This window comes from Dryobates pubescens, chromosome 11 (assembly GCF_014839835.1).
Source record: "Dryobates pubescens isolate bDryPub1 chromosome 11, bDryPub1.pri, whole genome shotgun sequence".
NCBI classification, from domain to species: Eukaryota; Metazoa; Chordata; class Aves; order Piciformes; family Picidae; genus Dryobates; species Dryobates pubescens.
The window spans coordinates 29,726,536-29,753,467 of NC_071622.1; the positions used below are offsets into that span (position 1 = coordinate 29,726,536).

Below are 26,932 nucleotides of genomic sequence, written 5' to 3' on the forward strand. Positions count from 1 at the left end.
TTTTATTAAAAATGGAAAGTATGGTTTAAGTCTGAATCTCAGAGCCAAGTCTGTTGTGTTGACTAGTGTCTGGGGATAAAACAAAACAAAACAAAACCAAACAACAAAACCCAAACCTCACAAACCTTTAAGGGATATGAAAACACCTAGGACTTTTTGATCTGAACTGACTTTTCAGTCAGTAGTTCTTTCCCCACCTCAAACATCCTTCCATGGATTCGGGACAGTAATGGCAACAACACGGTATGCTGTCACAGGTCTCATGCTACTACATGAATTGCCAAAGAAAAGCTGAGCTATTGATCCACTGGTAATTTACTGTCAAAATAACGATGTCTGTTACAGCCAATGAGTAGTGCTAATCATTTGACTTGACGAATGCAAGAGACTGACAATGCTCAAAGCACCGCTATTGACCTGCTGTGTTATTCTTAGCTCACATGAAGTTCTTGATATTTGCTGGCCTTGCCCAATTAGAGTTTGAGTTATCCATTAGGTGCAGTTCTGGAAAAGTTCTGTTGAAAATAAACAACAATTTGTATATTGGTGAGTAACTCATCAGCTATGCAGCAGCCTGATTCTGATTGCCTGGCAGAGAAACACACACATTTTGTGCAGTATCTGATAAAAGATCTATAATGTGCTAACACAAACCTATCATGTAGCACCTGTGACTAACAGATTGTGATATCAAAGTCTTGATGCCTAAGTGCTCCTGTAAATGCATTAAACTTTTAGCGGCAGGAACTGTAGACTGCCAGTGACAAGGAGCTGATACGGTATTTCAGTACAAGTTGATAAGTGTTATTGCTTTTAGAAGAACAGAAAAAAAATTACATTCTTGAAAACCACTGGGCAGCTTGTGTTTTGATGGGATACTGTAATGAAGAGAGCAGGGATAAGGGAAACACATGGACTCTATGAAAGCAATTTAAGAAAAACTCTGCATTCTACAGTAGCCGAGTTCCTTGCAGTATGCTCCCATCGTATGTTTGGCTTCAGGCATCTACCTGTTCACTTGAAACCAGTTTTTTAGAGGCAGTGTGCACATGGGGCCATGGTTAATTCCATGTACAAGTAACAGAAGCATAGAAGATAGCACAGGCCCAGAGAGGCTCTGCTTCTTATTTGTGGATGTAGGAAGACTCCATAAGAGTGGGGAGAAATGTGTGAAACTGTATAAAGCCTGGGAGAGGAGAAAAAGCATGGGCCTGGATGGAAACAGGGAAGTGGGGTGAACAGGAGCAGAAGACTTCATCACAGTAGACAGCCTAACAAAGGTCAGAAGTTCTTCAGAGAAAATTAACATTGGAAGTTTGCATGAACTGGGAGGCAACAGTTTCTGTCTGCCATATCTACAACTTGCGGCATCTCTTTAGCTTAGCAGCACAAATGAGCCTGATGAAATTCTCTCTGCTGTAGACAAAAATGTTCTGGCCACCAGAGAAACATGATCTGTTTCTGACCTCCCATTTGAACGGCCAAACTATGCCGTGGGCTGGAGGTTTGTCTGGTTGCGAAATGTTCCCACTGTCTTAAGATATTAAGTTCAGTGGAGGAAAAAATGGCACTGCTGCCTGCTGATAGATGTGTTAAGGTATGTAATGAAGCTGCTGCACAAGGCAGGTCCAACCTTAATGGCTGGGTGAGTGTGCTGCCTGACTTTTCTTCACACACTGAGAACTGGAGGGCAAGACAATGTCACATCTGGGAAATACTGAATAAATATAATTGGCAGGGATCCTGGATGTAGACCTCCTCTGGTCTAAGGAAAAGAGATGTTTCTTTGGTTTTGTCTTTCTTAAATAGGTCTGTGAGCATCCAAAGAGTTCAGCTTAAGGAAATTAATAAAGATCGTGAAATTCCAGAGTCTAGTTACAATCCAGTGAAAACTGCCCACTCCAGCAAGTCACTGAAAAGTAGTGCCAGAAAATTATTTGATATTGAATACTCCAGGTCTGAAGTTGAATGTTTTCCCAGTAAAAAGGGATTATTTTTCTATTCCTTATTTTGTATAATACATGGTTCTCATGTTTTTCATCATAGTTTCTACAGTCAGTCCCTTGAATCATTGGCGGCAATGCAGCACCATCATTGGAAACCTCTGTGTGCTCTGAGTTAGTGTATGGCATCCAGCCTTTTGATGAGCCCATAGACCTTTTGCCTGAGGACAGATCAGATGCACTCTGCATCACTGATGCTGGGACATACTATACATATTTTATCTTCTAGGAGGTGCCAGACAACAACTGTGTTTAGGACCTAAAGAACGCATAAAGAACACAATCTAGGATCTCCATTATACCACTTTCTCTGGCATTTCCAAGATGTAATTCCAAACAGACTTTGCAAACAAACTCTTGTGGTCAGCTGATCTCTGCCTGAATGAGCCTTTCTGATGTAAGGCATAAGTAAAAGTTTCTTAGTAAACATGGAGAAGATTTTTTTCTTGTGTGCTGAGAATTTGCTAAGAAGAAAGCCCTTGCCAGATTTAAGAAAAGAGTTATTGAAGCAAGAGTTTGGACCGGCTGCCTGCATGTGGTTGTTCCACAACTAGTAATGAGAAGAGACACAGTACCATTAAAGTTAGGGGCACTGCCACTGCAAGGGAAATACTCCAGAATAGGATCTCAGTTCTTCATCTGCATAGAAATTTCTCAGAGATTATTTTCAGACAGCCCTATAGATGATGACATGAGAATGAGCAGCACTAGTCTGAGTGGTGTAGGGAGCAATCATGAGGCCGTCTTTAATAGCTCCTTTACTACCAAAGACATGTCTGGCAGTCTAACAGGGAGCTCTCCAGCTTTCTGCAGGTTCATATAATATTATCAACTTCATGAGTCCCTGGAATTGTAAATATGTCTTTCATTCAGTCATGCAGTGCAAATGTAATTACTAATTCTTTAAGGTTTTTGCACTGAAAGTCTCATGAGGTTTTCAAAGTAAAGACACAGAAGAGCCTAGCACAGAGTGACCAGCAGCAGAACAGCTTGGGTGGAGCTAGGGGAAGGGTAAGTGGATGATCATGGGAGGTCTGTCACCCTTCCAGTGGAAGGAGGACCACGGAGCTCTATCCATGTTGCAGATGGACATAGCACTGTAAATTGGTCAAGACTGCAACTGAAGCAGAGCTAACTGTCTCTCCAGATATCTCAAGAAGCACAAGGATGACCAACATGTACCTTTCCTGGCATTGCTGTCCTCCAAACTAATTTGTGGAAGTACAAGTACCAGGAAGACCTAACTAAAGAAACTAAAAGGATACTCTGAATTTGCATCTTAAGTATTTTTTCCCCAGGAAAGTAAAACTGGCAAATACTATCCAATGTGAGCATTACTCCTGGGCTGAATCAAGAGACTGCATTAAAGAAAATGCAAAAGTTGAATACCAATATACATTAAACTCCATCTTCTCTTAGTATGGAATTAAAAATTTTGCACCTGTAATTATGGCTTACCCCTATGACAAGCAGAGCTGCCACAGAACTGAACACGGGCTAGCTTTGTGCAGGAGTTCAAAGCCAGCCTGGTGCTGCCTTAGTTTCTTTCTAACATCATCTTTATCCTCTCTTGCCCTTCTTCTCAGTTTACAAGAGTTATGTACTGAAAGTGCTGAGATAAAGTAATGGTAAGGAGGATACAGCAAAAGGTATTTGAAAAGCAGAAGTAATTTACTACATGTCTGCTTTGTTTTACTTCCTAAGCCTTCCTGTTGTGAAAGGAAATTCATCTTTTCTGGCAGACTCCAGCCTTTTTAGGCCTGAGAGCTCCCCAGGAGCTTTCGAGTGCAGGTAAATGGATGCAAGACTCAAGGAGTACAGTACAAGGAACATGGAATTAATGTTGGGTTGTGTTTTGGCTGTCACATCTGACGTACAAGGAGAGTGCTATATCCTTGCTTGCAAGAACTATCTAGATGTGAAAAAACGTGAGGCTGAGTCTTCTGCTTATTGCTAAGGTCTGAAAAGCCAGGAGTGGAAGGGTCATACTCCTGGTGGGTGAAGCATGTAGGATCTACACCCAACAAAGCCTCCACGCAAGACAGATGTCAGGGTGCCCCAAGCCCCAGGGAGTAATGCGGATGGACAATAGGTGCAGCCTGTATTCTGCACGCAGCGGAGACCCTAAGAGTAGGCACAGGGGAAGCATCCACTGCCTAATCTAAATAGCACACAGAGTGTTTTTGTCCTCTTCTGTTCTCCTGCCAGTTTGCACATATGTTCTGAGTATACAGCCTGCCCTCCAAAGACCACTTACAGGGGCAATCACAGGGAAGCAAAGCAGGAAGAAAGTATCCAAAAAGGGAATTTGTTCAAGAGAAAAAAACGGAGACAGATGTAGAGTGACTAGTCACGGCTGGCGGTAAATAACCCTCTGCCTGGAGTGCTCTCTTTCTCTAAGAAGAGTCTACATATTCCATTTCATATTTCCTTTCTAGGAAGTCAAATCTTTGTTTTCCTGGAATTTCTTCTTCTTTTTTTTTTTTTTTTTTTTTCCCTCCTTTTCTTCTTTCCCCTATACAAATTTTCCTTTCTGTATGGTCTAAAAGAATATCCTTGTTTTCCCTTTCTCTTCTGCAGTGTGCTCCCTTTCCAGTGTGACATTTCTTCACTTTCCCTGACTGTCCCAAGCAACACCTTCCACTGCAACCCTCCCATGGTCTCTGTGCCATGAGCACCTGCCTCTGTTTCTACACATGCATAAGCACATGGGCGCTTCACACCTGTTCCTGCGTTCAAGTCCCCAGTTTTTCTCATGTGCCCACCTCAGAACTAAGCAAATGCAACACACAGAGGCAGAATATTCATTCTCTTGCTCCCATAAACCTGTCAAGGCATATAGGCCAAGCAGCTATCTCTGCATAAATCTTAATCTCCTGTGAGGAAGCAATCTACTCAAAGGCAATAAAGCCAAAGGATATATTATTATCTTTGGTGTGGATCCTACTGGGCTGGGAGGTTGGTTGCTGGCTCCTCTCTGAACTTTCCTTCCCAGCCAGAACAGCTATCCCACAGACAAGTCTAACCTTCCTTTCCTTGGTTTGATTTCCTTCTCCTGTTGTTTGGCCGGTAACCCAAAGGACAGGCTTTAATTATGGAGTTTGGAAACCTGGCTTACGCTCCGCTGCCAGCACAGGATAAAACTTCAGCCTCCCTTCTGAACCAGCATCATTCTGCACCACTGATACCTGCATTATCCCATGCAGCATAAAATGAACCACATGGAAGAAGAGCCAAGTCAAACAAAAAGATGGCTTTTGTCTTTAAACGCCTACTGCCAGTTTCACTGAGAAAAATCCCAAATGCTGAAGCTCAGAGGCTCTTGTATGTTAGAACTGTGCCATCATTTTGACTGTAGATTAAATAAATGGCAAGGTCTTTTTCTGGACAGGAGAGACTTTGGGAAGGATGGATCTAAAACAAGCCCAGGCTCCAAAGCTCCACTCTCATGGAGAAAAGCTGCATCAAGCCACTGAGTAATAGGGGATGTTAACATCATTTGTACAGCTTTTAGATGACCAATATATTTTCTAGGCAGATGTCCCACTGAAGACTCATAAAACATTTTACACTTCAGGAGATAAAGCACCCATGTCAAACACAAAGGGTCAGATGTTAATATCAGACCCAGGTGTGATTCCTGAGGTAAGGCAGTGTACTGTGCACAGACCACAGCAGGATGTGTCCCTCAGCAGAAAGTACCTTGTGCCATTGATGTAACACTCTTGTCCTGGCACGGAAGGACACTTCAGTACTGTTTTGTCCTTCACCACTGATGAGCTGTGGCTCTCTAGGTAATCTCTCTGCTCATGCAGTGACCCTGTTTTACAGAGAAGCTGAGGCAATGAATTCAGAGGACAGGCTGCTGGAAAGCAACAGCAGAAGTCTTGGGGTGGGGCTGTGTGGATATAGCATAAAGATGATTTGAAAGTGCATCCCACACAGGCAGGATAAAGCTCTTTTTCTTCATAGCTGTGACAGTGATAGATGGCTGGATGAATCTGAGCTATATCTAGTTGGTACCTGGCCTGAGTCCCTGATGTTGCAAGGTGATTTTCTGCCGTTTTACAGGCAAGACTAAGCAGAATCTGGGCTTTTTCTGTAGTAAGTGAGGAAGGTCATGAGGAAAGAAGAACCTTCTCTTCTCTACTTGTTCTTGCCTTTTTAAGCACCTCAGGAAGTTTAACATGGGCAGTCGTGGTTCCTCATGATGGGCACCCAGTGGTGCCAAGAGTGGTGGAGGTGCTTTGGAGGCACTCGACTCAGCAGCTCAGTGCCACCATCTAGTCAGGACATGGATGAGACAGAAGTAATGACCACCTACAGGGAAACCCACCAGAAGTGACAGCAAAATTAATAGCCAACTCCTGGCTGCTGCACAAATGGAGAACATTTGTCATTAACAAAGAGTACCCCAAACTTTGGGGGGAGCTAGCTCCCAGCCTGACAGTGATGTAGAAGCAGTGATCCAGTCAGCTTTTAGCCATCTGTGTCTGCAGAGGAGGTTGTGATCTCTCCCTTTCAATGGGCGCTGAGCTTTTGTTCATGTTTTTGCCGCTCCATGAGCGGACTGGCTTAGTACAAGGTGAAGCTCTGCCTTACATCATCTGGAGCCTGGAGCTGATGGAGGAAACAGCCCCTAGTGTCCTACTGAGCAGGATACCTCACTGAAAACACCAGAGCCCTGGGGATGGTGGCAGCAAGGCAGTTACAGGGAGCCTGGCACTTGTCTGCCTGCAGGTCCACCCTCTCCTCCTGCCAAAGTGCCACATCTGCAGTCAATAAGGGCCCACAAGCTGGCTCCTCCTCATTAGAGGAGAGAGGGCAGCTGGCAGGGGATTCTCCAAGGGCTCCCAGGCGCAGGAATCAGTCCCCTCCCAGTCTGGAATAGCCCAAATTTGGTGACTTTCTGGGCATGCTGTAAAGGACAGCTGTTTGACAGGGTCTCCAGAGAAAGCTGTGGGTATGCTTCCTACATGATGAAGGATATAGGTGGCTGGCCAAGTGCCCACAGAACTGATTTTAATGCTGTTCAGGTTGAATTTACTTTTCTGTGCTGTATAGTTCATTATACACAGTTCCCTGGGCAACCATGTGTTTTTTCTAAACAAACCCAAACCATACTATTTTAAACCCAAACAAACAAGAAAGAAAGAATAAAAACCCATATTGCAAAAGATTCTTGGGGCTGTTCAGAGGGCCCTCTCAAACACTAGGAGACTGAAGATGAAAGCACCACTTGCCTTCATCTAACAAACAAGGCTTCTGTTATTTTGTTGGCTATAAATACTTGATTACATAGCTGTAAGCAAAACTGAGGCATTAACTTCACCTCTCCACATAGCAGTGACCCAGAAAAATATTTCCAATAGTATTAAGCACCCAGATGATCTCCAGATAAGTGATCAATAGATAGTTAAGTATGTAACATAACCCAAGAGATGATCAACACAAAAGTTCACACACAAAACTTAACTGAGGCAGAAGAGGTGTTTCCTACACCTCATGAAATATCACGCTCAGTAATACATCTGTTTTGATACAAATCCTCCAATCACACTTCATAGTATTACAGATTAAGAAAACAACTCCTTCTTCAAGCCTCTTAAAAGTCATTACTAAGTGAGCTCAAGTGTTATATCATGCTTGAAAAGTCCTTCTACCTTATATAAGTTTAGGGATATTTATTTAAACAGGATAACAGCAGGGCAAAGCCCTCACAGGTACTGGTTTTTGCTAAGCAATTGACACCATTCTCTCAGGATTGAATCTGGATGTTTCGACAGAAAAACGATTGCCTGCCTTCTCTGCATTATTTAAATACTTCAGATATTTGGCCAAAACACAGAAATTACACACTAACAGAAACATTCACAGCTGCAGCAGCAACAAAACCTCTACAATATTTTCATTAGTGTAACTTCTCTCAGAAGAAGTTACAAGCTGTTTAGAACTGGTCACCTTTCTCTACAGTGTATTCTGGTAAGAAGACAGAGCAACTGGAGATGACATTCTGGGGCTCCTGAAAGCCATGGCTTACCTGGCTCCACTTCATGCCATCCACTTGACTGGCTGCCACTTCCTGGAGAGCGCCCTTGGCTTGTATAAAACGGCTCCTCACCAGGACTGTCCATCTCATCCTCCACAGACTTGAGACGTTTTGTAGAGCTGAGAAAGCAAAAACACACCATAAGTTCTTTGTGTATGGAAAGGAACAAAAGCAATTCTGTTGGAATCTATCTTGCTAGCCCTGCTTCAGAGGAACTTGATTATGGAAACTATAACAGATTTAGGCATGAAGAAGGGGAAGCACAGCTATTCTGCCTGCCCAACCTCTCAGCACCTACTTGTTTCTGATTTACTTCAGTGAGATACAAAACAACTCTCACAGAGTAGAGACTGAAGCCCCAAACACACCTGAGTTTAACTAGAAGATAGTTTAACACCTGAGCTTTTGCAAGAGGACATTCTTCAAAGCACAGCAGAGGTCAATAAAAATTTAATTGATATTGCATGATTTTTGCAACCTGAATGAGCATGGTAATGATGTACAAGACTCATTTTAACTGACAGGTTTTTCCACAGCTTTGTCTGAAAGACCAATTGTTTATCAATCCAAAATTATATTTTCAACCTTTTAACCATAGCCTTTATATTAACCCTGACTTTACTCCCATAAGAAGAAGTATAGGATAGCAAATGATGGAAGACTCCATTCTTGGCTCATATGTTTACATTTTCTTGCAAATGTAAGCATTTGAATGATAGAAGAATCCATTCTTGGTACAAACCCTCACATTATCCTGTAAGTATAAGCATTTTACTGTGCAACTCTGTGCCACCACACTTACAGAGCCTCTCCCCACCCCAGTTACCTCTGGCCACTGTCAGCACTAAAGGTTTCCCTTGTGATATATCACACCTCCTTCGCCAAAGGCTCAGGAGACAGAAAAGCCCTTTCAGTGGTCTCTGGTGGCCCCTGACTCACACTTTAGTAGTTCTGCAGGGGGAAGATCCTCAAGCCAAAGATACTCAGCTTGGCTCTGTTTTCTCTAATGAGTTGCACAGATTGGAAGGGGACGTTACCGAGAATTCTCTTCTAAGTACTTTTCCAAGGCTGGGCCAGCTTACTTTTTTCACCAAATCTGTATTCTATTAAGACTTAAGACATTCAAGAACAGACTCCTCTGTTCAGGGGCAACGTATTTAACAGACATAAAATATTCCGCTGCAGTTTCTATTGGTTTAAAGCTTGGAGGCTCTCTGCAGCTCCCCACCTGAAGTTCTCTGCACAGGTAGGAGCTGGCGGGTATGCAAAATGAGTTTGTGAGAAACAGAAAGAAAAGTCTTGTGGTATGCATGGAATGCAGGTTTGGCCATTCCTTAATTTACAGAATTGTTTTGTGTCAATAGGGGAAATTGTGTGCATACAATATAATTACCACCTGATAATTCTGCTGAGTCTGTGTATTTAAGGAATTTTTTTATAATTTTTTTTTTTTTGACTGACTGGGAACAGCCTAATGAGAGGAAAACAAACATATTACCAAGTTATTAACTACCCATGCTGTTTATAATTAGCTCCTTATCAGTGGTAGCTATTTGCAGAAGAATAGAAGAGCAACAACTGAGCTCTTAAGTAACATTAATAACCTCACTTTTTTTGCTTCTGGAGTCACAAGCAAATCCTACCTGAGAAGGGTGTTAATGATGAGCACTGTAGGGTATGCAAAAAAGAAAACAAAACAAAAAAGAGCACAAAGTTTTTAATTGATGTGTAATGGGAATTGTAGCCACTGAGCTTCATAATGTGCTTGCTAAGTGCATGATGTAGAATGCTCTTCCAATCACTGCAAACTGTAAGAAGTTATTGCTAAGAGCCTCTCTTTAAAGATATTTTGTTTTAAATAAAAACAACAGCTATATTCAAATTACAGAGACTTTTCACATGTGCACTTGCTTACTGCAAAGCTGCTGGCACTGCAGACTGAGATAAAAACGTAAAAGTACCCTGGGCTGAAGTTAGACTTTCTTGTCATGTGTTTGAAATAAGTGATCTATTTTGGCTTTAGGGGAGGGGGGGGTGGAAATCAATCTTGTTCCTTAATAGTGTTCAAGACTATGAGAGTGACTGGGCTTGTTTATAAATCTAATCTCACGGATGGTTAAAGGTAAAAAATAAAAAATATCCTTGTCTGATAGTTGGCATCTAAGCCAAAATCACAATCAGACTGGGTAGTCATCTGCATTAACAATTCACTTTTCCAAAGCCTGAGTCACGAATTTCTGAATGCTACATGAAAACTAGAATGCATCATAGACTGGGGTCCTAAACCATGTTAGTTTCTTAGATAACACTTTTAACGGTAAAAAATGAATGTGAGTATATCTTAAGACTTTTCTGCTAAGACAAAGTGGCACATTTCAGTATGTTTCAAATTTCTTATGTTTCTGCTGCAAGCGAAAGAAACTCCAACAATTCCAGTGGAACCTCTCCTGATACGCTGCATTGAAAGCCAGAAGTTACAAAAATCAGTGCAGCAGTTTTTTCTACAAGCTTGTGCATATAAAAAGAACTTTAACAGCAATCCAGCTGAACATTCAGCTCTGTGAATCTGAAACAGCTCCACATCTTGAGGCCCCCAAACAGCTTGTCAAAGAATTTAATGGTTACTTTCCTAGATGAGTAATGATGCTGGTCTGGGTTTCCAAGTAACCTGGTAGTAGGCAGAGATTAAATTACCTGGTAGAGGATGTGCTAGGTAAAGACCTCCTCATTGCTCCTGGGCTCATGCTGTAGTATGAAGAACTTTCCAAATCTGAGAGGGAGAAATTAGGGCCTGTTCCTGCAGCTATCGGTGCTGTGGAAACAAAAGAGATTGCAGTCAGTAAGTCATGTGAATACAGCATGAATTGCACTTCACAATCACCTTCTTCTTCCTCAGGAGTGTGTTTAGTTTCACGATGAGAACAGGTGGGATATGGAAATTAGGATGTGCTAATGTTAACTGGCATTGCAATCAAGAAGATGCAGACTTTATCAAGAATACAATGTTCCATGACTCCTCCTTACATTTCTCCAAAGCTATTGTCTTTTTAAAATCCAAATTAAACAATTATGTCAAGACTTTCTCTAAGCACTGCTTTTCTATTAATATCACTCTAACATCTAATGAAACTTGTTGCTTTTGCTTTTAGGACAACATTACTTCTATTGGCATAGTTATAAATAGGCTGCCTCATCCCAGTAGTGTGCTTGGCATAATCTATAAGCAGTATAGGCAGGGAAATACACACCTCAGGACCTTTGGTATATACGTGATGTACATCAACAAGCACAGAGGTTACAAATGCTCCTCAGAGAAAGCACGGAAGCAGATGAGAAACCGGAGTTCTCTTCTGGCTGTGAGCATGTGAGCTTTCCTCTGGCCTCTCCTCCAGCTGAAGCTGGTCTGACAAAGTTAATGCTGGGGGGGAAACCTCAACCCACCACAAGCAGAGTTAAAGACATCTGTGATATGACTCTCAAAAACTTTTATCCAGCAGTCAGCTCCCACTGCTGACTTCTTATTACCTTACCCAGCACGCAGGCTTTATTGTAAGGACTATGAATACCTTTAATTTCCCTGTCATAGAGCCTTGGTTCTACATTAAAACATTATGAATTCCTACACACCCTGAAGTTTGAAGGCACAAAGCTATGGACTCTATGTGCCATATTCTTGGAAGAGACGAGGAATGGAGCAGATTAATGTTAAAGTCAACAGAAAATGCATTTCACAAAAAACCCCAAACCAAACCAAACAAGCCACTATAGGGCAAACGGTACCATATCCACTGCTGCTGTTCCAGTGCTATTTACAGGACAATGCGACTCTGGGAGCTGACAATTAGAGATCATGATTTTTCTCTCACATTTCAGAGCCATTGGAAAAAGGGACGTACTCACACAATAAAATGCACAAGCTTGGCCTGGAACCTATTGTCTGAGAGCCCTGATTCACAGCAACAAAGGCAAAGCAGTCTCAATGCCACACAAGGATGCTGAGCCAAGTTTAATCTTTGGTCTGAGAATCTGGCCCATTTTCAAATGTGAAAAAAAAATTCACTCTGACGGGGCAGGAGTGAGGAAATGAAGACAGGATAGCTCCTATCACCCAGCTAACATGTCTGGGCTCAAACACAGGCTTCTGGGAGTTCTGCCATTGACTGTAATGGGGCCAGTATTTCACCCCAAGTCTTAAGGAGCTCACAATGTCAGATTTGACAGAGGAATAATGTAGCTTTGCAGCTGCCTCATCATCCCCACAAGACAATTAGTTGTTGTTTGGCAAGGATCTTTTAAGAACGTCATTGAGACAGAAAGGGAACAGCCTGGACGGCCACGGAGTTTGAAAAGCACGGGACGGAAAATACACAACGCCATTAAAACTTGAGAAAATCTGGAATGACCATTAACAGCAATGAAGTTGGGAAGTAATTTATGACAAGGACATTCAGACCCTTTGTTATCTTCTCTTAACTATCATAGGCTTCCTGCAGGCTGAGTATATGAGAGGGTGTGTTAACAGAAAGAAAGAAAGAAAAATTAAGGACAGTAACATTAACTTGTTTTATCAATTTGTGCTTTCTGCAACAGTTTCCTGACAGCAGCTACAAGGGGCTGTGAAACTGATGAATTTGCATGGAAAAAGAAACCGGTGTAAGTAATTTGTGTAAAAGGTAACATGGACATGGACTGCTATAATTTAGACACCCTGCAGATAGCAGACTGCTGCAGTGTGAGCAGTTATGGGTTAGAAAAATGACCACACTGCAGTCAGTCTGACTTGAATGGAAATCAATCATAAAGGTACTCGCTGCAGCATCTACTCCACAGTTTTCAGCAACTTCCTTGCCAAACAGATTTGTGCTCTGTAAACCCTTTGCTGATCAATTCCTCTGCACCCTCTACATACCAAAGCCTAACTTACAGGTTAAGCACACTATTTTCCAAACAGGAACATAAAAAGGCAAGCACTAAATTAAAGCACCGTTTCTTTCTGAGGTACGATGAATTTTCTAGCCACTGCAAGATTTATGAACCAGTTTTATTCCAAACAGATATGGAAAAAAAACTGGTATCTCGATAATGCTTCTCGTATTTCCCCCTGTTTATTGCTCTCTCCCCAAATCCTGGACATTTCTGTTCCAGCCCTTGAATTGGTCCTATAGGAGAATTAAATGTATCTCCAGAGCAGGGGTGGAGTAGGAACAACGTATTGCTAACACTGTGTAAACTCAGCACAAAGTAGAAAGGGTTTAATCACACAGTAATTTCCGCCTGGGTAGCTAACATGAAGAATGCTTTGTTTGCCACAGGCCAAACCACCTTGCCACAGCAAGGAGCCTGTTTGCAATCCGAGGATACAGGAATAAAACCCACTTCTAATATACACCCACAGACCTAAGAGCAGAGGTCAAAGTGGCTGCCTGGCCTCCGGCAGTGAGTACCTAAAAGCCCTTGGCAGCCCCTCCGCAGGAACCATGATCCTGCCACAACCAGCTCAAGGTCTCTGGCCCTGCAAGAACTGTGGCAAATGTTGCACAGGGCTGAGATGTTCTGAAATCCCTCCTCTTGCCTGCCTGCCAGGCACATATTTGGTGCCGGTCTTTCAGCAAAGGGTATTTGTACCTTCACTTGCAGTTACCCCATTAACTATCATAAACCACAGCAATGTACCAACTTGCAGAGCCCACCCTGAGCCTGTTAGGAAGAGGTTAATGCTTTTCATGGTCGTGGGGGAAGTTTGCTTCCTCTTCCAGGCTGGAATTTGTTTGAAGCTCTGTGTGCTTTCTGTCTCTGCTTCAGCCTGGGCAAGCTGAGCCCCACCTTGCAACTCCTGCATGGGCTTTGTCTGCAGGGAGCTCACTGCCTGGCATCTGCCTCCTCTCCTCACCCTCATGTTTTGCTTTGCAGTGTCCCATGGGAGTGAGTATGGGGCAGCCAGCCCAGCCAGGAGGCATCTGAGCCTGCTTCAAATGGCTTTTCATGCTGCTTTTATGGACTGTCCACCTCACTCAGGCTCAGGAAGCTGCTGGAAGGGAACACTTGGAGCACTTGCATTTATTTGCAGGATTCCCTGCAAAGGCTGCTGACCCAGAGAGCAAGCAAAGGGATCACAGTGATGCAGATGGTGGCAAAACTCTGACTAAATTAACCATCTTCATTGTAGCACCTGATAATCCACCATGCAATCTCCCTACACCCCTGTTCTTACACCCAGGAACATGCTCTGGCCCCATAAGCAGCAGTGGCGTGTTTGGGAAACTCCACTTGAGCACAGCTGGTTGTTACATGCTGCAGCCTGCAGAAACTCCAGGCAACAACATTAAACCCACGCCATTTCCCCCACTAAGAAATGCTCTGCAGCAAAGTGACCTTCTGATAGCTCAGGAACATCTCCCAAACAGGAAAAGCTGTCAGAAGCTGCAGTTGCGAGTCAAAACAATAGTCTCCACCTACGTGCCAGCACCAAGATGTCATCTGACCCAGGGCCCCGACCTGGAGAGGGGTGAGAAGGAAGGACCCCTCTGCCCCTAACACCCAGCCCGCTGATGTGCACAGGCTTTCTAAGCTCCCAGCTCGGCTGCTGGCATCACACACAAAAAATATCCTTGTACAGATGGGACACATTTTGCTTGCTCTCAGGGGTTGCCCAAAGGGAGGAGGAAGAGGGTGGGTGTCTCTGTCTGAGCACCAGCGCTGTGCTACTGGTGGGGACACTGGGCAGCACTGCCTCTGCTGCCAGCCTGCTCCTTTCACTGCCAGCTTCTTAGCTCAGATCTTCGCCCTAAATGTCAAGAAAAATAACAGAGAAAGTAACAAAAAGCCCTCTGACTTAACCCAATTGGAATATTTATTTTGAAAAATTTATTGAATTACAGAACAGGAAACCCACTAAATAAAACCAGCCAGGCTGGCATTTGTCTTCTTTGGAATACGGCTCTCTCTTTTAGTCCTGTTAGTATTTAGTTTCTCTTTTTCCCATTTTTAGGTATTTATTTTTACAAAGGGGCTGGGATGTGACTGGGATGGTTACATGTGTAACACTGTGGCGAAGTGATAATGTGTTTAAGGTTAAATGGGAGAAACATGACATTTGACTAATAAACTTTTTCCTGTGTTGTGACTCCATAAACAAAGGGAAACACACTGTGCTGCTGCTGCTGCCGGGAGGAAAGGGGAGCTGGGTGGCTTTGCTTTTTTTTTTTTTTTTTCTGCAAAGCTTTTGTTTCCTACATACTGTATGGTTAGTTTCAAAGAGGTTCTGCCCAATACAACAGATATGAAATGTGTGATGTTCATTTTAAAATTACAAGTACAGCCTGCTATTGACCATCTAATTATGCTGAGTTCCATTTATAAACATAGCTAACCACTAAGTTTATAGAGACTTTTTGTGCTGCTTTAATAGGATATTGATCGAGAGCAAGGTTTGAGTGGACTGCCATTGAATTGTGTAATGGCATACAAAAGGCAAGGTCACGGCAACTGTTCACTCTATGCCTGCAGTCTATTTTTTATTATAATACCTTCCCCCCCTCCCTTCCTCTCATACCCAGGCCCACACAGTGTGGTTTGGATAGCGCTGCTTTGCTAAGGAATATAGAGTATCTTTTTAAATGTTAATTTTCATGCTGCTGACTTTAACTACCTTCACTACTGTAGTGCTTAGTACAGCAGAAAATACACAGGCTGCTCTTTAGAGAGAGCTGCTTTATCACAGCCAGGCTTTCACACATGTGCTCTGCGTGGAGGAGACCCTCTTCTCCTCTCCTGGGCTGCAGGAAGGCGGCAGCATCCTCCCTGCCCCTGGCAGCCGTCTGCCTGGCCCAGACCCACCACAGGAGCTGGGACACCCCACACCTTCCCGTAGGCATCCAGTACATGCTGGGGCTGGCAGGCCTTTCCCCGCAGTTTGTTTTGGCTGTACCTGGTCGCTGGACGAGAGGCGTGAGGAAGTTGTGCTTCCTCTGTTACGCCCACGCTCCACGTCTGGAGCTGTGGCACTTACTTTCGTTTCTAGCTTTACTTCACAGCACGGACAGCTTCAGCCCCTGCCTCCATTGCTAAAGCTGCTGCTAACTGAGTCTGGCACCCACTGCATGCAGCAGCCTCAGAATTACAGGATCCCAAGCTTTCCAAAATGCCTTGGCCACAAAAGTGCCTCTTACCTGTGGAGTTGCTGTCTCAGGGATAATTAGTGGGGCCATTTCTGGGTTTGCACAGGAGCAGCAAGCAACTGCACCTATGCTCGTGTGCTTCTGGTTTTACTGGCTCACTGGAAGGCTTAGAAGTCACCCTACTTGCTCCATGTACAAAACTTACATCTTGAAACTCAAAGCGTGGCATTTTCAGTCTAGGGTGCAGTCAGAATTCCCTTGTATATCAGCACAAAGAATGATGTCATTTTGAGAAATAACACAGCACAAAACAAACATGTTTGATTTGGCTCTAGCCAATGTGCATAAATCCTAAATCTTTCTTCACATCCTGGGCAGTGCAGTTTATCTGGCTGCTTGAAGGACCTCCAAGGGAGGAGATCTTCCCAGCAGCTTTCTGCACAGAGCAAGCCAATGGGGGGAACAGCGTTCCCCATGCCTCTTTCCCTGCTCCAGCCTGCCATAGCCTCCCAGCCAAGCAGATAGGACTGTAAACTTGGCAGTGGTTTGACACCGTGACCACCCTTCCGCCAGCACCTTTTGCAGAGGGTATTCTCCAGTGTCCTGCAGATAGCTGCACACAGTGAGTGAAGTATTTTCCTAACAAGGGTAGAGAGGAGAAGGTTTTGCTTGGCCAACAGTTGGCTGTCAGTTCACAAACTCATACATCTCCACTGCTTCTGCTTCTGAGCCTTTTGTTGTCAGCCCAAACCCATCTAGAGATGGAAGAATGAAGTCCCTATTATTTGAAGGGGTCTCCTCAGTATCTGGAGTGACAGACAACTCTTAAGAGAGTAGCTCACACCCTTTGCCCGCTAATAATGTCAGAGAACTGACAGCATGGTCTGCAACACCCACATCAGATGGGGTGGAGAAGGGTCTATCTGGTTTTCATCTGAGACTGTATGATCTACTTTCTCTATTTTACTAGGCTGTGCAAGATTCAGTGGCTGGGTAGCATTTTGAAACAAAATCTGCATCTATTGGAAGCAAGTTTCTGTTACCAAAACAGTCTAGACTTGTTCAATAGCTCACAGAAACTATGATGATCAGCACTGATAGCTAAGACAGATATGGTAACAGCTGACCTTTTGTTTGATTAATTCATTGCCCAAATTTGCATGATGGAGACAACTGTCTATTACTTGAGACTCCTTGTCTTGTGGACCTCTGGGAACTTTACTGAATAAACCTGGCACATAATTGTTACCAACAATATTTCATAGGATGAATTTTAGGCAATGGCAGCCACAGGTCAGCTAAAATGTGGGAAAAACACTTATTTCTGTCATCATATTATCAAAAGCAAGGGTGGAAGGAAAAATGACAATGGGCATGCACAAAGATGACCTCTTTGTAAAGTAAACATTGAGCACACAGGAAGAGAGCAGAGACTAAATCTGAGGGGCCACTATTCATAGATTCATAGAATGGCTTGGGTTGGAAGGGACATTCAAGATCATCTAATTTCAAAATCACTGCCATGGGCACAGACATCTTCCACTAGACCAGACTGCTCAAGGCTTCAACCAACTTGGCCTTGAACATCTCCAGGGAGGGGGCATCCACAACCTCCCTGGGCAACTTCTTCCAGCGTCTCACCACCCTCACTATAAAGAATTTCTCTCTAATATCCAGTCTAAATCTCCACTCTTCAAGCTTCATTCCAATCCCTTTTGTCCTATCACAACAAGCTCTTGTAAAAAGTCTTTTAATGGCTTTCTTGTAGGCCCCCTTCAGGTACTATGTTTAGGCAGGCTTATTCCTTTCCTAACCATGGTGGCTTCTGAAGGAGCAATGGCTTTTTAGAAAGTGAAAAAAAGGGATTGGACTGAGGACATTCTGATTACTCAAGCTACAGACTCTTAATGTGGTGAGTCTGGATGGTGACTGTTCATAAGCTGAGCTCCCCAGCATGAAAGTATCCCACAGACTGGATCCAGACATAGGAACTCATAGGCAGCCCAGCAAGGGTTTATATTGAAAAGCACAGTCTTTAACCTTGCCTGCCAATTTAGGCAAATATGCAGCTTTTACTTGGTTGCTCTGTTATGTTAAATAATTCTTTGACTTTGAGCATGTGAATTCATACTGACTTCACTGGGAACCTGTTGCTAGACTCTACACTAAACATATCCTACTGGGTAGCCACGGCATGTCAGCTGTGGGCTTCTCAGACCTCATAAAGTAAACAAGGTTATGGCTGGTCAGAACATGTCTGGGGCATCTCCAAGGAAAATCCAGGATGCTATCAAAAGCAGTGTAGCTAAATCAGTTGCTGGCACTCTTCTCTCTGAGTCAGTTCTGAAGTGATATCCCGATATGCTTTGGGGACACTATTTTTGGTAGAGGTGCTGGCTTGTAGACAGGATATAAAACCGAGGTCTTGACCTCTCGGGATTATTAAGGAGCCCATGAAAAGGAGTGCAAACCCCTGTGTCTGAAGCAGATAAAAGCTGAATCTTTTTATTTTGCCCACCAATGCCTGCTTGCTTATTTCAAATAAAGTTTGTGCCTTGTCCTGCTCTCTCCTTATGCGCAGGTGCCCCACCCTTGGAAAACTTCACTGGGAACATCTCAGACACAGCATTCAGCATGTTTGCAAAACATGCTGAATGCTAGAATTTCTGAGACACAATGTTTCAGTTTAGTTACAATAAAATAGAATGGAAAATGAATAAGAATGAAACATGACGCTGATGAGATCAATGCCAGACTCCCGGGGAGGCTGGGACTGGGGCTGGCTGCGAAGTCTCAAATCCTGAACGGGGGCACTTTCCTAGCAGCCCTGTCCTGTGCACACATGAAGCACGGCTGACAGAGTCCAGAGGCAGCTCTGCTGTGTAGGGCTCCTACAGTGAAGATAAGATTGTGGTGAAGTGGGATGCCTTGCAGAGGGGGAGGGTGAATCCTTTTGGGTTTCAAAAGCCTTAAGCTGTCACACTGAAATAAAGCGACATGACACGGGGACGTTCAAAGGCTGGCGATAAATTTGGTTTTGTCCACCATGGCTGCAGGTGCCAGCAAGTTAGTGTACCTAGTTAGATGTGAAAGTCCCTGTTTAAGCATTTCAGTAAGTGAACTGATTTCCAGATGTGCTGAGCACTCAGCAGCTCCTCTTGACTTCTAAGCCCTCTTAACTTTGTCCTTCTCACAAAATTCTGATCAGTTGTCAAGGAAGAAAACTCAGGAGAAATATCTGCCTCAAACTTTTTCTCTCTATCTCCCTCTCTGGCACATACAATTCTGACATTCATGTATCTCCCACTTGCCATGCTTTCCTTGTAGCATCCTATTTTTGAATATAAAGCCAATTTACTGCTAGCGCAAGTGTTTCCAAAAGAGGAAAAAAACCCTAGGAAAATCCTTACAGAAACTCTGTGTTCTGACTCAAAACCACAGATTCTCTGCTAGATTTGTGCCAGTTAGACTCCAGCACCAGAAGGACTTAAGCTACTTGCTCAGAGTCAGCACACAAACAAATATTTCTGCTACCCAGGAGGAAAACCATTTTTATCTCTATCTGTGCTAACCCTATGGTTTTAAAGGGTCACAGAGCTGAGTGGTTCAGCTGGAGCAGAGGTGATGGGTGGCAATGTGATGTTGCTGTGCAGCTTAAAAGATGCCCAAAGGACCTATGGCCCTGGTTCACCAGTACTCTCCCTGCAAGGGACTGTCCGTACTCGCTCCTTGGACTATCTGGATTATGTCATAGCAAAATACAATCAATGCACCTTTGATCAATGGAACAGGGTGGTGACAGGTACTCTTAATTCACTGTTGTTAGTGAGTATTGACAAGCCTGTAATGGTCATGCTGCAGTGTGTCATTCATGCTGGGGGCATTAGCATTCTTTAAAGGTCAAAAAACAAATCCTCCCAAAAGACAGAATTCCATACAGCTAGTGGAAAATGAAGGCCTGGCAAAGCCAAGATGTACCCCTCTAAACAACTGAGATTGTCAGAGCAGAGGTTGGTGCAGTGGTTGGCATTAATAACCAGTTCATCACTTTGCAGGCGTACAAACACATAACCCCACAGCATGGATAAACACAATGTGCAAAAGTGGCCTAAGAAAATTCCCAGGCTTATGTGGACACAGATCATGTAGTTTCTAGGAGTCTGGTTAAAACACAGCACTGGGTAAACTGATCTTGGTAGGCATTTATCTGCATTTTGAGTCTGCCCTTTATCAGCTGAGTATCAACTTGCAGAATTCAATTTTTTTAATAAACTTTTATAAATTATGTAGTATAAATTACGCTGTTTTTGTTTCCCACGTTAAAACATGTGGCACATAAACACTGTCCACTGGTAAGAATCAGGGAGAAGAGACTTTTCATTTTCAGGATGCTGTTTCTGAATTGGGGAAGGAGCACAATAAGAAACAAGGGGAAAAAAACCTAGGATTGCACATAAACTGGTCAGAAAATGATACTTACTTTGTGAGACTCTTACTAGCTCAGTCACACTGAAAACACCTGATGTGACAAAACTGTCCTGGAAGCCCAAATGTCCTACAAAACAAACAGAGTGAGAGAACTGATTAGCTTTAAGCATTTAATGACAGTATTCTCGAATACTTTACTTTCATTTAGACTTAAAATGTGACATCTAATTTCCCACTTAGCAATAATTATTGTTTATGTAGGTGGGTAGCTAGTCATACAGCTATGTAGGCTGCTTTGTGGTTTCTATCTAGAGGTTAGGAAAGCTAACATGACACATCAGCAGGGAGATTTTTACATGTTAAAGCATCTCGACAGGAAAACTGAAACAAAAGAGAACTATTTTAATAAACGGTTACCTTGGATGACCCCTAACGACTTCACAATTGAAATGAAAATACTGTACCTAGGAAACAGACAGGACAGCTAAGTTCCATAATCGTTTTAAACATTATTCTCTAAAGAAACATCTGATCAGGATTATCTACCCATTCATTCAAGCAAAACAAGATTTAAAGATGTACTCTTCATTTTGCTAAGGTTACACTAGGGAAATCTTAAAATAGCTGCCGGTTACAAAAAAAAATAAAAATAAAAGAATGCCTTTCTCCCCCAAAAGCCACCACAACAAAAAAACAACCAACCAAAAAAATAAACAACCAAAATATTCTTGCATTTAAAACTAACTTTCAAAAAGAAAACCAAACCTCCGTGTAAGAAAAGTATAAACTTGGAGCTTTGGCCTGTCTTTAGGAACCACGGCATCTGCTTCCATGCTCGCCTCCCTTGTGCAAGGAATGCTTCCCCACTTGGTATCAAAATGTTATTGCACTTTACATAACAGTATTTTCCTCCTTCTCTGAAAACATGCCTACCACCAAATGTTCATTTAATTTTCATGGGTATGATCAATTACAAAAGAAGCAGCTCTTGGGCTGTAGCCCAGCGTTAAGTGTGTGGCGCAGGACACAGCAGTTCATGCAGGATGTATCTGGACTTCAATTAGAGGTTTGCAGCTGGTCAGCCAGACTGACCTCCTGCTTCTGAAATCAGGGTCAAAGGAGAAATCTCAGGATAAAGAGATTATTAAAAGAACTGTAAAGTCCTACTTGCTCACAGGATAAGTGGCATACCTTTTTAGATTGTCCTACTTAGAGTCACTGATTCCAGCGCACGCACACATATATTATTGAATGTTTTACAGGGGCACCATCTGCTCTGCTGTTAATTGTCAGATTCAGAAAGATTTCCCTACGTTTGGGATATCCTGCTGTGCCCCATGCTCATCCCAGCAATACCTGCACACCTTCCCCTAGCGACCAGAGCAACAGGACTAATACAGGATGGCTTTCTTTTGTGATCATTTTACCCGCCCCCAACATATCTCAATTGCCATTTCTTCCTGCAGAATGGGAAGCAAAAGCAATGCATCTTGTGTGCAGGTTTCCAGAGGGTGACATGTCAGAGAACATGCCAGGGAAAATGGGTTTAGGAGAGATCTGGAGAGAGGTCAGTCGTTCATCTCCAGCCAAGATCTCAGAGAATTCTGCTCCTGCACAGAAGAACTTCCTTGTTTCTGTGAGGATCCTACGGTGCCAGATGAACGCAGTTGCTAAGCTAACAGACTCAAGACAAGTTTCTACATCAGGCATGTTTTTATACTTCAGCAATAATGATGAGTTTTCAAACTGTGTATATGTATATCTTTGGGCATCCTTGTGTATGTGTGTATACATATGTATTATGTACACAAACATATAAATATACACAAATCTGTCATGCTCCAGCTGTAGATAAATGTACTATAAAATATTGAAATTGATGCTGAAATTCAACACAAACAAATTCCTCAATCTGCAAACAAGGTTTTTATTTACATCAAGAGAATAAATTTTTCTCTACTTCAAATGAAAAAAACGTTCTTACAAGCTTTTATTTTTCCTTATTTTCAAGTTAGAAGTAGCTCTCAGATGACTGTAAACAGTTTTGCCTGATCTGCTTTGTCTTTTACCATAATAAAGGTGATGACTACATCATTCTGCTTTGAAGAGATGGTTGCTGGCCATACACAATGTTTGTTCATTGACAATTTCCCAAGTATTTTTAATAGGAAGATCTACTTTTCATATGCTGCAGCAGACCTGCCTATTGAATTAAATGATCTGTGAATTAAAAATAATTCTCTTAGGTCTTCACTGAAACCACTCATGTGCCTAAAATTAAGCATATGCTTAAGTGCCTTGCTGGATCAAGGCCAGGAGGCTTACTACTCCGCAGAGCCCTTGGTAGAGAAGCCAGTCTATGCTATATAACTTCTCATACTGTGCTCATCATGGCAGTATCTGAGCAACTTCCAGAAGTGCATTCAGCAATGCTAGGAACATCTGTCACGTGTTGTTTTTTTCACAGTGCACCACACTGACTCTGCTCTTGGTGTCCACTTCAACCTGCATTTCCCAGGCAGGTTCCTATCACACTAAGAGTGAAAGTGAAATTAAAATATGGAAGTAAAAAGCAAATCACAGCTAGGGACAGAGATTTGGCTGACTTTTTAAGGGGAAGTCTAGAGCTCTTTGTAATTAACCAATAAAACCATGACTGTTGTATGGGTGACCATATCACCTTAAGCTGGCCAACAGGTAAAACCAGAAATTAAAATGCTGTAGAATGGTTTTAAACACATTCTAGCTCTCTGGGTCCTGCAGGGCATGAGAAAAGTTGACTATGTTCATTCAACTAACTTCATTCTTATTTTGCTGGGTAAGCTTGAAATGTCCATTTCCTGCTGCAGGAGCACTTATGTGTGTCTGTATAACAGTAATCATTAAACAACAGCATGTCAACGACAGTGATTAGATTTTCACCCTTCAATACTGAAAATAAACATTTCACAAATGAAAGGTGAATTTCACAATGCCCCAATTTGTTATTTACTTATAAACATTAGGAAATCAGAAGTTGATCTCGCCAATCATCAGCAATATCTTGATACCCACAAAAGCAACGCCCTTGGCTTAGAGATGTATCTTGAACTTATCTCGATGCATGGCTGGGCTGTGAATTGGCAGTTCAGCAGAACCCCATGAATCTTTAAAGTTTTGCCTGGCTCGTTTAGATTGCAAAATCCAGGCCTAAGACTGTAGCTTTTGCTGAGCTGTGACAACAGTGCAAAAAGAAAATGAGAGAAACAGATCAAAGAAGCTAGACATGTGAAAGAAGGACTGGGAATAGCAGGACTGAAAAATATGTGAAGCAACCCTTTTGTGCCTATTATCAGGGGTCAAAACTGCAAAAATATATCAATTTGGCTGTTCCCCTTAATTCTGAATGAGAGAAAAAAAATAGGTAGAGTCAAGCAATTACATATGCAGATGTTAGAATTAACAAGCTCCTTTACTGAAAAGATGATTAAACATCTTGAAAGCTTGCAAGATTTACTTTTCATAGGGCACTTTATGGAAATACGTGCACTGTGATACTTCTGCTAAATATCCCAAAGATAGGACACGGAAATTGCTGTCTATGATCAGGTTATCTCTGCAGCTTTGTGTGACAGTCACACTTCAGTAGTAAAGCAGGTGTTCAAAATGAGGATGAGAGAATTTTTACTCACTTGGTAAAAAAAAAACTAACGGAGCTCATTCACTGAAATTCTGGGTATCAATTAAGACACCTGGCTGGCCAAGGCAGGCCCTGACTCAGCAAAGCAGTTAGAGCACGTGTTGAATTTTAATCACATGCCTGACTACAGCACATGCTGATTTGCCCTGCCAAATAAAGATGGGGTGACAAAGTTAAGCAGGCATTAAAATATATTGTTGAATCATTTCTTCAGCCCCATCTAGGTGCAGCTAGAAGTTAGCTCATTACACAAGACCTCACTTCAGCTCATGAGGATGATCTTCTTTCCCCCAAGTGGGGAAAAAACTCCAGGGTAAGACGACCAAGTTGAATAAAGCAGATCAGGATACCAACTAATACGTAATATGCCATTACCCACTCACAGGTTTGGTATAGCATATAAAGGCAATGCCATGCTGCCATAACAAATACCACATGAAAACCGTCTTTCCATAACTTGATGACTGCTTTAATTGGGGAGAAATTTCATAATGTCATTTACATATTCCTCCTTTAGATTCCAGTAAAGAAAAGGCTTGAATTGCTAGACCCTCATTCTGATCTCAAAGTAGTTTTAAACAAGTCTTTCTACACTTTTCAAACAGAGTTTTACCTAATTTTATCCTAATTTACTCTGGCAGAGGAGAAATCAGGATTAGGAGTTGTTGTCTAATGCTATTTGTTTTGAATTATTAAGCAAACATTCCTATTTCAATGAGTAAACGTGTACAAAGGCAACTAACCTTCGTCCTAAAATTGAATTTACAGGGAGAGTATTGTCTGCTTTCCCAATTAATGCTGTAAAAAGGAGTCTCAGACGCTGAGCTACCAATCAAGAGCTTCTGTTGTAGCTTGAGAAAATCATGACTGATGCAATTACTTTTATGTAGAAAGTCTACAGGTTAAAGTTCATTGGGTTATTGTTCCTTAATTGAATATCAGAAGATGTTTTCAAGGTGCTCAAGGTATTATTGTTGTTATTTAATTAGCAGGCTTCCTTGTGTAATCTAACAGAATTAGTTTTATTATAAAATAGTTAGATTGCACTGTAAGTATACGAGGTATTTTCCAAACAGAGATACAGCTGGTTTCCTGGAATCCAAGCTTAAATAAAACCAGGGAAGAGTTACTCCTTTGAAGATGAAAAAAGTCCAAATCCAGTTATTTCTCCTCCACTACAGTCCAAGAGACAATCTATTAAGCTTTGGAGAACGGCTTTTTGGGAGACTTTGATTTCTTTTCAGTGTTTTGAAATTAAACAAGTGCCTCCAACTAGCACTCAAGCCATTTCTAAAGCCTTTTTCATGTCCAGCATCTCACTATACATAGCCATCTTAAAACCTTAAAATAGTAACAATCAATTAGGGTCTCAAGCCTATTATCTTAACCAAATGCCTGATTAAACGAAAAGCCCTCTCTGCTCAAAGTGCAACTCGATTCCTTTTGGGTTTATCCTCTATCTAGATAATCCCATGTTTCACAAACAACATGGAGCAATAATATTGATTAGAAAATTAATGTCTGTATCACACAGCACACACAGGCCTTGAGAGAGGGGATGTTATCAGAGGGAACCCAGATCACCCCGAGGACTCCCAAAAGATTACCAGTTTCACGGCTTCCCTGGCTGAGCAGGATAGGAGTGACACAGTTAGTCCTAATCTGCATTCCCCAGCAGAAAGAAAAGAACAGACCAAGCATGCTTCAGTCAAGACCTTCATAACATTTACACTCAGCTTAATTGGGAGGCGAGTTTATTAAGCCTGGGCTGACCCAGCTGCAGCAGCCCTATGACTGCATTCCCTTCCAGAAACCATCCCTCTGCCCAGACACGGGGTCCTGCAGGCAGCCTGGCACAGCAAGTGTGTACCACATGCATGCATGGGGAGGAAGGTGCTCCTCCTCTGTGGGAAGTGTATGCCTCTGGGGCATGAGAGGGTGGCAAAGGGAAGCATCCTGGGCTGACACCAGCCACTGCCTAAGCTCTTGTACCAGCTTGCCTTGCCTGGGGCAACAACAGTTAACTATCATCATGAGATACTTGGTCACTATCCCATGGTAGATCCATGGGGTCATACCAGGCACATTACCTTCATATCTAACACAAATGTGGAGATCAAAGAGACCATGTTATTCCAGCTGCAATACCCTGTCCAAGCGAACATCTCTCCCACTCAGATGGAAGACAGCTCTATGGAACTGTACATGGGCCTGAATATTGCATGTAGCTGTAACGAAATCTGGATTTACCAGCAGATCCCAAATACCCATCCCCAGAGCTGGCCCAACGGCCTCATTTTAATTGCTTTGTCCAAAATACATTCCTCAAACCTTTAAGTGGTAAATTAGACCACATTTTGTTAATTCATGGACTTTTTGTAGAAGAGCTAAGCAAGACATCACACACGAAAGGTGATAGAGAAACCTCTCTTGTTCCCTGAGAAATGTTCCCACTTCTATTTGGGCTTGTTATTTCCAATTTAATTTTAATGTCAAAGCAATAGCTCACCTTGGACAAATTGCACATTTTCTTAGGAAATAACTGCTGGGCCACATGTCAGAAAGCCGTTATTCTCTCCGGCTTGCCTACCTTTGGCTGAGGTTTTAAGAAGCACCAGAACTTTCTTTGTGGCCCATAGCAGGATGGATTAGACCG

General features: G+C 42.6%; 1 protein-coding gene across 14 annotated transcripts in view; it reads right to left on the reverse strand.

The window, feature by feature from the left end:
* Window positions 1-26,932, reverse strand: part of NFIA (nuclear factor I A) — a 359,804-nt gene that overhangs the window by 66,263 nt on the left and 266,609 nt on the right. For all 14 annotated transcript variants that reach the window (XM_054165672.1, XM_054165666.1, XM_054165667.1 and 11 more), the window contains 3 exons: window positions 20,650-20,724; window positions 10,747-10,864; window positions 8,044-8,171 (listed from right to left, as the gene is read on the reverse strand). In XM_054165672.1, coding sequence (XP_054021647.1) covers window positions 8,044-8,171; window positions 10,747-10,864; window positions 20,650-20,724 — 321 coding nt within the window. The remainder of the gene's footprint in view (window positions 1-8,043; window positions 8,172-10,746; window positions 10,865-20,649; window positions 20,725-26,932) is intronic.